The sequence below is a fragment of the Hevea brasiliensis genome, chromosome 3, assembly GCF_030052815.1.
Source record: "Hevea brasiliensis isolate MT/VB/25A 57/8 chromosome 3, ASM3005281v1, whole genome shotgun sequence".
In the NCBI taxonomy this organism is placed as follows: Eukaryota; Viridiplantae; Streptophyta; class Magnoliopsida; order Malpighiales; family Euphorbiaceae; genus Hevea; species Hevea brasiliensis.
This window is the reverse complement of record NC_079495.1, coordinates 9,129,090-9,140,419: the sequence shown is the minus strand read 5'-3', so window position 1 is coordinate 9,140,419 and position 11,330 is coordinate 9,129,090. Positions and strand designations below refer to the sequence as shown.

At 31.7% G+C, this 11,330-nt stretch overlaps 2 protein-coding genes across 2 annotated transcripts; one reads left to right on the top strand and one right to left on the bottom strand.

Moving 5' to 3' along the window:
- Window positions 1–589: 589 nt before the first annotated feature.
- Window positions 590–9,074, bottom strand: LOC110659338 (chaperone protein dnaJ 6). Its single transcript, XM_021817227.2, has 8 exons — window positions 8,703–9,074; window positions 2,454–2,552; window positions 2,259–2,360; window positions 1,846–1,905; window positions 1,622–1,728; window positions 1,466–1,548; window positions 1,099–1,186; window positions 590–1,009 (listed from the first exon to the last, which is right to left on the bottom strand). Exons 1-8 carry the CDS (start codon window positions 8,814–8,816, stop codon window positions 805–807), a joined length of 858 nt encoding a protein of 285 aa, XP_021672919.2. The 5' UTR covers window positions 8,817–9,074; the 3' UTR covers window positions 590–804.
- Window positions 3,674–6,994, top strand: LOC131178620 (uncharacterized). Its single transcript, XM_058143794.1, has 2 exons — window positions 3,674–4,674; window positions 6,218–6,994. The coding sequence occupies exons 1-2, from the start codon at window positions 4,050–4,052 to the stop codon at window positions 6,238–6,240; spliced, it is 648 nt and encodes a 215-aa protein (XP_057999777.1). The 5' UTR covers window positions 3,674–4,049; the 3' UTR covers window positions 6,241–6,994.
- Window positions 9,075–11,330: the final 2,256 nt, after the last annotated feature.

The following is an 11,330-nucleotide window of genomic DNA, read 5'->3' as shown; positions in this document are numbered from 1 at the left end:
TAAAAGAAAAAAAAGATGCCCATCAATCATAGCTTTAGTGATAAATGAAGAGGTATAATGTCATAATAGTGTGTATGGTGACTTTGCAGCAAGAGTGAAAACTGTCAATTCCACCTCGTGCAAAGAATCAGAGAGGAAATGACCCACTGAATCAAACAAGATCAAAATAAGCATAACCCACTTCAAATGTTCTGCACAACCCCACAAGGATGTACCCACTCCACTCCACTCCACTCCGCAAATCAAGTAAAATTTTATGAAAAGGACGATCTTGGATCTTCCATACAATACAAGTCTAGTCGGGCAACACCTTTCTCCATTTCAAGTTAGAAACTTTCCCCAGCATGTACGCTTGCCTTTAGTTAAAGTTTGTCTCATTATGCATCAATAGTTAAAAGCAAATCAGACACAGCTGGAACACACAGATACCAGAAATTACCTCCCCTTATTTTTGCATGAAAATGAGATAATTTAATGCCTAACATCCAAAACCTTAGCCCTTTTAGGATTATTGTAATCAGTGCACCATTGGCCTTGTGCTAGATGTATTAAGATTTGTGCAGAGAATATGCAGAATGGAGTAGGAAAATGCAGAATCATAAAGACTCCAACTTTACCTATCTTGTTTTACAATTTAAGCCTGCAGAAAGGAAAATGCATCAAAAGTATTTAACATAAAGAAGCAACATCAAATCCGCTCAATTAGCAGTTAAATGACTAGATAAAGGTATTTGCAACTACTGCATACACAAAAGTTTGTACACAAAATTAAGTCCTCGGGCCTTGTTCCCTCACAATCTCAAGTTACTTTCGCTTTAACTTTTTGGAGGCCTTATGGCTTTCAATTTTCTTCTGTGCAGCTTCAAATTCTTCTTCCGTAGGTTCAGGACCTGCATTACCGCCATATTTGGACACCAGAGATGAGAACATGGAATCAAATTGGTCTTTTCTCTCACTTCGCCGCTGAGATATAATAGCTAGCAGATCTGCTTCTGATTGTTTATTTGACCTGCGAAAGATGCATTTGAAGGTTATCCATACAATATATGGGCACAAACATTTTGACAATATAAACAAAGAGCCACGCTGAAGACTCACTTCTTCCTTTTCAAGGGACTGGTAGGTGGTTTTGCTTCAGATACATGCTTAGCCCATTTCTGGTACGCTTTGCTTGCCTTCACTTCCCCTATATGACAGAACAAGTGGCAACTTAGCATCAGGAAACCTTAATTAATACATCGCAAAATGCATTGACATCTAAGGTGGCATACAAACACTATCCAAGACACAGCAGTATACTTATAACCTAAAATATACAATCGAAGATTTTAACCTCTTAAAAATGTCTAGACAAACTTCTGTTAGCCAAAATATATAAACATAAGCTAGAAGAAACTCTTAAAAATTGTCTGGATAAATATTTGTTAGTCAAAATATAAACACAGAAGCTAGAATAACCTCTTACCTGCAGATATTGCCTCATCCAGAATATCCTTGAACCGGTGTGAATCAAGTTTAGGATCAGAACAGAGCATGGAACAGAAGAGCCTGAGAAGGGAAATTTCAAAATCAAACTGGCAAGCCTAAAGAAAATCCTTATGCTTTTTATATTATTGCATACCTGTTCATATTACCCTTGCACTTTCTATAGAGGTCAATCAAATCCTTTTTCTCCGAATCAGATCCCCTGTAATTTGCTTCAAACTCTTCAATATCAGCTTCAGTGACCTGAATTGGAAATATGATTGCCAGCTTAAGTGAATAGAAAGTATGATTGCCAGCTTAAGTGAATAGAAAGTAATAGATGAAATCAGGAAAGATGCATGACCAAATAAAATATTTAACCTTTTTGTACATGGTTCTGAAAAAATTCCTCAAATTTTCAAGAACATCCCCTGCAAGATCCTGCTCAACAAGAAGAACAGAAATGAGATACAGAATGCCAAATGAAAAGGGAAATTTTCCAACTTCCCCAGATTAGCATTCATTTTGACAGAGCAAATGAATTGATTGGCTTCCTTTCTCATAGATTTGAAACAAAATTCTTTACATTAATAATTAAATTAAGCACATCTTGATCAGTAGGAAATGTAATATTCAAGTAGCATTGCTGGTTATGACTGCGTGTTTTGCACAGGATAGCATGCTGTCTTGGTTTTCAAATGCTAGATGGACGGAATAATTTTCATCCCATAGTCCTGTGATGTGGGACACAACCAATTCAAAAGGACAAAAATAGCACATATGTAAGCACTTACAGCATCATCGACACAACCAGTCTGATCATAGATAGCCCGTTTTTCCTCATCCCCAAGAATTGATATCACCTTTTGCAATTGCTGAAATTTTTCTTTAGCTTCCTATTGGAAGACCAAGCAACAGAGCATAAACAACATAAACATGAGAAAATTTTTTATTTTTTATTTTTTATTCTTGACATTAGGAAAAATCACCTCATCACCAGGATTTTTGTCAGGGTGTAGCCGCAGGGCCAACTTATAGTATGCTTTCTTTATTTCCTGTTGAGATGCTGTCCGCTTGACTCCAAGGACCTACAAGAAATAGGTTGTTATTTGCTAAATTTTAGTCCAGCACAAATTCATGTATCGACAAGTAAGCAAGAAAGTAGTTGCTTAATATTTATGATACTGAAGCCAACACATGCAAAATGAAGCACAAGCCCTCACAATTAGTTACATTACCCAAAAGATTAAAAACCTCAAAGTGAATAAATGAAACAATGTAAGCAATGTTATAGAATAAAACTCTCCTTGTTTTTAACACTTCATTTACTAATCATGGATATCATTCAATACGATTCTTTATACATGTTTCCACAGCCCTTAAATTCTTATCTCTTCATTCTGCTTATATAATGATCCTTCAATTTGATTGTAGGCCATTACCTAGCTATTATCCCAACAAAATAAAATTCTAAACAGAATTCTAGAGATAGTACTAGCCTTCAGCATACAATAGCTTCTGAGGCTCAAGTATATACAAGGCCATAACCTCACACAAGAGGAAGGCATCTATCTAAACCCTCAGGTTGCTGCTGCCATGGAAGAACATAATTTAAAAAAAAAAAAAAAAAAAAAAAAAGAAAAAACTGAGAATATTCAGTAGCTAGAACCCCCTGTCCAGTGAACCAACGTGTCAGGTATTTCTATATCTCTTTTTTTTAATTCTGTATCCTTTCTTTTTTTTTTTTGGATTAAACATGTCCTTTTTCTTTTCATTCTTCTCTTCTAATGTAATATTAAATTCTGAAATTCTTTTCTATTGTCACTTTTTATAACCAATATATTAACTGAAATTCTGCATATATTCTATATTTTTTTTTCTAAAATTCTGTTACATTTTTATTATTCCAGCAGTTTGTTTGTTGTTTATTTTCTTGTTCTTATTATTCCTTATTAGAACTTAGAAATGTCATGGAGTTCTTTGCTTTTCATTGTTCTTATACTCAATGATGGAAATAAACAAATCTTGTTCATTTTTCTCTTTCATTGATGTATGATTTAAATTCCTAACTCTAGTCTCTATCAAATATATTGGCCATTCCAAGTATTTTTTTTACTCTTCTTGAATACCAATCTAATCCATTCTAGTTTTCTTAATTCTCATGATGGAGTTGTTTTTTTTTTTTTTTTTTTTTCCTCATTTGGTCAGGATCAAAACATATGGCTAAAAAATCTATAGCATCATCTTACACACACTAAAAAAGATCCAACATGCAAACATAACTACTTGAAAGATCCTAAAGACCCTAATTCAGTGACTTGTATGTTTTGTGAGAAAACCACTAAGAGGAGAATCTTTAGAGCAAAACAACATCAAGTAGGAAAGTTTAAAAATGCAGCGCCATGCTTAAAATGCCCTTCAGATCTGAAGCAAGAATTGGAAACCCATATGAGTAATAAAAAAGCACAAACAATGGAATCATATGGCTTATTACCTGATTTAGGTGATGAGCCAATTCGAGATGATGTCGATGAAATTGAAGATGAAATGGGTCATGAATTGAATGTTAGTGGAAAAAGGTGGGAATGGGAAAGAATAAAATAGAAGTAGCTAGTGGCAATAAGAAGGCAAAATCAATGGGAAAGGGTCCAATGAATTTATGTCTGATTCAAAAACTAGATAAAATAGTTCAACATGGCAAAAAAGGAGGGAAGCTTAGACAAACAAGCATGAATGATGCATGTGACAAAGAAGCAAGAGTTAGAATAATTCAGTATATTGCTCGATTTTTTTACCAAGCAGGCATACCATTCAATGCTGCTCATTTAGACTCCTTTAAGTGGATGATTAAAGCTATTGGCAGGTATGGACCAAATTTAAAACCTCCAAGCTATAATGAGTTGAGGGTTCCGCTTTTAAAAAAGGAACTAGCTTACATAGAAGATTTATTGAAGGGACACAAGGATGAATGGGCAAAGCATGGTTGTTCTATTATGTCTGATGGATGGAAAGACAAGAGAGAGAGAACTTTGATAAATTTCTTCGTCAATTGTCCGTTGGAAACAAAGTTTGTGGAGTCTATTGATGCATCCTCTTTTGTGAAAACGGGAAAGAAGACTTTTGAGTTGCTTGATAGTTTTGTAGAGTGGATTGGAGAGGCAAATGTTGTTCAAGTGATAAATGGCAATGGAAGCAACTACAAGTTAGCTAGTAAGTAACTATTACTAGCTTTTCTTTTATATAATTTTTAATTTTTATATTCTTAATGATAGTAGAAGACAATTTTAGAATAAATACATGGCAATTGTGTATATGCGTTTCTTTTATTTATTTATTTACTTATTTTTAATTAGGCAAGTTGTTAAAAGCAAAAAGGAAACACTTGTATTGGACTCCATGTGCAACACATTGCATGGACCTCACGTTAGAAGATATTGGAAACATTGCTCAAGTGAAGAGAACTTTGAAAAGAGCAATATTTGTAATTGAATTTCTTTACAACCACACAAGTGCATTGAACATGATAAGGGAGTTCACAAATAAAAGGGAATTGGTTAAGCATGGTATCACTAGATTTGCAACTACATTTGTGACATTACAAAGAATTCACTCTCAAAAGCACAATCTTAGGAATATGTTCACATCAGAGAAGTGGGTGAAAAGTAAGTGGGCTAAAGAAGCAAAGGGAAAAAGAGCAAATGAGATTGTGTTGACGCCATCCTTTTGGAATACTGTGCTTTATACTTTAAAAGTGATGGGTCCCCTTGTTCGAGTCTTTCGACTTGCTGATAATGAGAAAAAGCCAACTATGGGATACACACACACACACACACACACACACACACATATATATATGAAGCTATGGACAAAACTAAAGAAGTCATTCAAAAGTCTTTTAAAAGAAAATGAGGCCAAATACAAGATGATTTTCGAAATCATTGACAAGAGATGGGAATGTCAGGTTCATCATCCATTGCATGCAGCTGGTCACTTTTGAATCCAGAATTTTTTTATAGCAATCCAGCAATTGAGTTTGATGAAGAGGTCTCTAAAGGATTGTATGAAAGCATCCAAAGATTGGTTCCAAGTATTGATGCGCAAGATAAAATAATGACTGAACTGTCAATGTACAAGAAAGGCAAAGGTCTTTTTGGCATTCCCATGGCTATTAGATCAAGAAAACACAAAATTCCCAAGTAAATTTCTAGATACTAGTTAACTAAAAACAAGAAAGTTGTTCATTAATATTGTTAATTTTTTGCACTTTTGCAATATCACAGCTGAATGGTGGAGTCTGTTTGGAAATTCTGCTCCAAATTTGCAACAACTAGCTATTAAAATTTTGAGTTTGACTTGTAATTCATCTGGTTGTGAACGTAATTAGAGTGTATTTGAACACGTAAGTGGCTTCTTTTCCATGCTCCCTATTGAATAATTTAATTTGAATTCATAAATTCAATATCTAATACTTTATTATATATATTTACAAATATTAATGTAATTATTAAACAAGTAACAGATTCACAAAAAGAAGAGAAATAGGCTTGAGCATCAAAGGTTATTTGGTGTATATTAAGTACAATCAAGCTTTGAAGGCTGATCATGATTTACGGAATCTAATTGATCCTATGTCTCTAAATGATATTCATGATTGTAATGAATGGTTGATTGGAGAGATGGGTGCTAACAGTGTTGAGGTTGAAGATGAATTGATTTTTGCTGATGATAATTTAACATGGGGTGATGTGGCTAGGGCATCTGAAGTTGGGAAAATGAGGGCATACACTAGACAACAAGCAAGATCTCAATGAAATGCATCAAGTTCAAAAGTAGTAAATATTCAACAAGAGACTGATTCAGAGGAAGATAAAGGGATTAAGGACTACAAATCTGATGAAGAGGAAGAAGAGGGATTGGATGATGATGATGATGATATGGTGGACGTTGAAGAAGACAATGACTAGAGAATTAGGATTTTGAATTTGCATGACATAATGAATGAAATTGAACAATGCATCTAGATCTAGAATTTTAAATTATATTATGTGCTTTGTGATTTTTGTCTTAACATTTTGTGTTATTAGAGGAAATAAGGAATGCTTTTAATCTAAAAGTTTAAAATATATAATATATTATGAAATATGAATATGAAATTTGTCAATTTATTGATAGTGTAATATGTTATATTTAATTATTTATTATTTTAGAATAAATTAGCGCCTCACTTCGCTCAAGCAATAAAGGACCTTCTCGCCTTAAGGGTGCCTGGCGCTTTTGACAACATTGCTCCAACCCAAATGCATCTACAAGAGAAAGGCAAGTGACATTTAACAGGTGCTTGCCTTGTTCCAAGCGCAAGGCTCTAGAAAGGGGCGCGGTGCGCCTTCTTTATTTCCTCCTCTAGTGAGCAATTCCATTGGCAAAAGACAATATCACTAGACTCTCAAGCTCATGGGCAGATCTACCTTATAATGAGTGCGGTCGATTAACAACACTCAATTTTTTTTTAATTTCCTATACATACATGAAATTAAATTACTCATACAACTCCATTAAAACAAATTTTTATCCCATCAAAACTTTTAAAATATTATTATATTTAATAAGTTTAGGCTTATTATTTTGACAATTAGCATACTTATTATACAACAATTGATATTTAAATTAACAATTATTGTACTTATTGTTTTGACAATTGACTTGTAGTATATGAAAAATCTAGCATACCCATTAGTTTGTTTGCTTATAAAATTGATGTCAATATTATATGTTGCAATTGCAAGCGTTGAAAGAATATTCTCTGCAATGAAAATTGTGAAGACTCGATTGTGGAATCAAATGAGATATCAATTATTGAATAATTATTTGATTACATATATTGAAAGATACTTTTGATTGCATCATAAGGAAACAATCAAGCAATGCTTTCAAAAAAATTAAAAATCATCGAACATAATTACAAATTTAATATTATATTGATAATTTATTATTTTATGAAATTATTTTCTATTTCTACTCAATTAAGTTGCTGCACATTGAAGATTTACATACATTATTATTATTATTATTATTATTATTATTATTATTATTATTATTATTATTATTATTATTATTATTTCTCAATATATAGTTTATTATTGTATGCAATATTTTCTCTCTTAACTAAGCAAATACGCCCCAGGTCAAGCTCCTCTAATCCCTCTACTCATAAATTGTTTTAATGTTCTCTCATTCTCTCTCCCATCTTTAATGCTTTTTCTACTCAACTTCCCCACGTAACCAATGCATGACATTAGGATCGTATCATTATGACTTCATTAATTCATTGAGGAAGAAGGTGTTCACTGACCACATACTTCAATCTAACTGCAAATCATTTTAAAATTCTAATTGTCTTAGACATGACAAAAACCAAATTCTTTCAACACCTAGCAACAACTTATAGGCAGCACTCCTGAGTTAGACAACCTTCATCTAATTGAAGTTTAGGTATAATCCTTAAACTCTAAAAACACGATGAAAATTGCCTAAACAAATTCAAATGAAATCATTCAAGTTCGACCCAATTTATAGCCCCAACATAGCCAGAAAACTAAAGATGAAAACTGAAACAACAGTTGACATAACCAACTTCAAATAGTGCCATCCGTCTCTTCTCAAAACTTTTAATCCCAAGAACACATTTATCAACCATAAAACAATGAGACAACACTAAAAATCATTGTGAACACGCAAATTCTAGAGGTTTCCAATATCACAATTTGCATCCATAGGGCAATCGTGGCAACAGTTAGTGACACTTTCTAACCTGTTACCTCTTCAAGTACCGATAAATCTCCACCTATTATCAACTTTAGCTGCAACATTGGGTTCATGCCTAAATATAATCCAAATAAATATGACCAAAGGTTTTAATCCCTAGTCCGTTGCTTATTCAATAAAACAAGTTATGCACCAGATAAAGATTCCCATCAGACCTTCCAGTTTCCGATTCAAAAACATCACCACAAACCCTAATTATAAAAAATAAAAAAAAAATCACTCAATTTTACACAAAACCAATTCATGGAAACAAATGAGCATAATTACCTAAATGCAATATACAAAAGCGAAACCATAAAACAAAATAAAATGATTTTGACAGGTAATTCAAATCCATAATTAAACCCAACACCCAATCTTAGGGCAAGAACATAATGAAAACTAAAAATTCTAGCATTTGGGTATTATTAAATTACCTCGTAGAGACTCTTCTCCCCTGTGGAAGATTGATGCAGGTTCTCCTTCTGTTCTTCTTCTTCTTCCGCTTCTACTTCTTCACGAGAAACCCTGGACCTCTTCTTCTTCCCCATGTTGAGCGTGTACAGAGAACAAAGCTAAGAAATGAGAATACAGAAAAAGCTGCGAAAACAGTTAAGACGAGCCTTTGGGTTATCAGTATTTTCTGTTAGGGTCCTTTATATCAGAATAACTCTCCGTTTTTGTTCCCGCCTCTTTCCCCATTTTCCCGCCGCATGGATCTGATGTGGGATAGTCTATGCCTTTACGGTGACTTCGAGACGTGGAGTTGGATCTCAACCGCTACTTTCCAGTGGGGCCATCTATTTCGTGGGTTTTGATTTTTGTCAAAGACCTGTCAACCGCACCAAAACGGTTCAGAATTAAAGAAAGACATAAATTGAAATTAGAGATGAGCACTCATCGTTTTTAATAGAAAAACGAAGCATACTTATTTAATTCCGTTTTTTTTATTCGATTTTTTAATTTATTAATTTTGTTTTGATTATAATTTTACAAAATTTCAATATTTTAATTTAGTTTGATGAATTTAGTTAAAATAAATAAATAAATAAATAAAATGTCACATATATCCTCACGTCGGAGCTTAGCCTCGTAGCCTCGCCTTGGAGGGCTTCATTTGGCCTCGCTTTCTTTATCTCGCCTCGCCTTGAAGGGCTCCATTTGGCCTCGCTTTCTTTATCTCGCCTCGCTAGGTTATTGGGTCATGTAGGGTCAAATAAGTGTACTTTTATTTGAAGGTTATATAAGTCTAAAATTAAATTTTGAGCTAGGTATATTAATATATCTTTTAATAAGGTCAAATAAATATATAGTTATTAAAATATTATTTTTAATAACAAAATATTTTTTTTAATTTTAAACATTAAAATTTATTTATTAGTTTTAATTAAAACAAAATTTAAAAATTTTGAAAATGTAGCAAATAAAAATTATTTAATATTAAAATTATTAATTTAAATATTTTATTATTTAAAAAATAAAAAATAATATTTTAATTATTATTAATTTATTTGGCCTTAATTAAAAAGTAGATGGGTTTATTTGTGTTTGTAACCTCTGAAACTGTATATTCAAGTCGATTTATTTTTCAATGTATTTCATTTCAATTCTTATAATTTTAAGGTTCAAATTTTTTTTTTAGTTCAATTTGAAATCGAATCTACCAATTGTACACCTTAATTATATCGGACTGATTTCAAGTAGTTTTAACCGATTTTTCAATCCAAGGCGGTTAGATTTCAGATAAGTTTGATTAAGTAACCATTTCAATTCCAATTTTTAATGGTTTCATTCAGTTGATTTTAATATATAAATCTTTTTATATTTTTTAAATTGCTTAAATTTGGATCTGTAATGAAAGAAGTCAAAGAAAAGCCAGAAGAATGCGAGAATGAACAAGGAATTTGCTATTGTTTTTGTTGTTTTCTTTTTTACCTTATATTTTTTTCATGAGAAAGATAATATGAAATAACTAAATTCTTATGAGTATATAATATAGTCAAATAAATATATCGATATCGAGAGCATTTTATAATTTTCAAATTCGATAGTAAAAAATATTTAAACACCGTGATTAAGAACTGTTAAAATCCAAGAAAAAAATATATATTAATAACCATTAACCACATTAAGTTCTTTAGAACTTTTTAATTAATGAATTTAACCTTCTTTTTCTACTTTTTCTAAGTTTTTTTTAACTTTAAAAAGTATTTTCAATTATAAAAAAATTTAAAAATAATATTTTATTTATTAAAAAAATAATGTTGAATTTTAATTTTTTTTTTTAAATTTAAGTAAAATTGATCTAAATTTAAGAATTAAGTGCTAATTTTGTCACATGTTGGGCATTAGCAACAAGTTCATGCGATAACAAGACTGATTTAATTCAAAGGCTCAATAACACAAGGTTTGATTTATTGTGAGAGATTATCTTGAGAGCAACAAGCTGAAATATACATATGGCCACTGCCTTGTCCCAAAATTGGGCAGACTCTGTACCACTCACATCTCATGCCCCCAACACATGTTAAGCCCAAGGAACTTTTGGGCCGTCCCCTTGAAAGTCACCAAGTGAGGCATATTACGGTATAAAATAGGAAATTTGATTAATAATTTTCATTTATCATATTTATCTTTTAATCAAATTAATGTAAAATATACACATTGAAATTGAAGAAAATTCATAAAAATAGAAAATATTCTCTATAGTATGACCTCATAATTCAAATATTAAAAATATATTTTACCTACATTTATCAAGCTCGATCGTAAACATCCAGTTTATATGTGATAAAATCATCTACTCTAATTTTATACTTCATTTACTTATTTTAAAATTATTTATTTTTATAATAAAAAAAAAAAGATATGATTATTTTCTGTTGCATTGCCTATCAATTATTGCTTAATTTCCTGTGTTTTCATTGAATAAAAAAAATCATGTAACACACAGGCAAAATGATCAATTTCACACATAACATATGTATGCAATGAGATATCTAGGCCATATTCAGCAACAACTTGATAGCGTTTAATGTTTTAATCCTAGTCAAAATATTACCTCT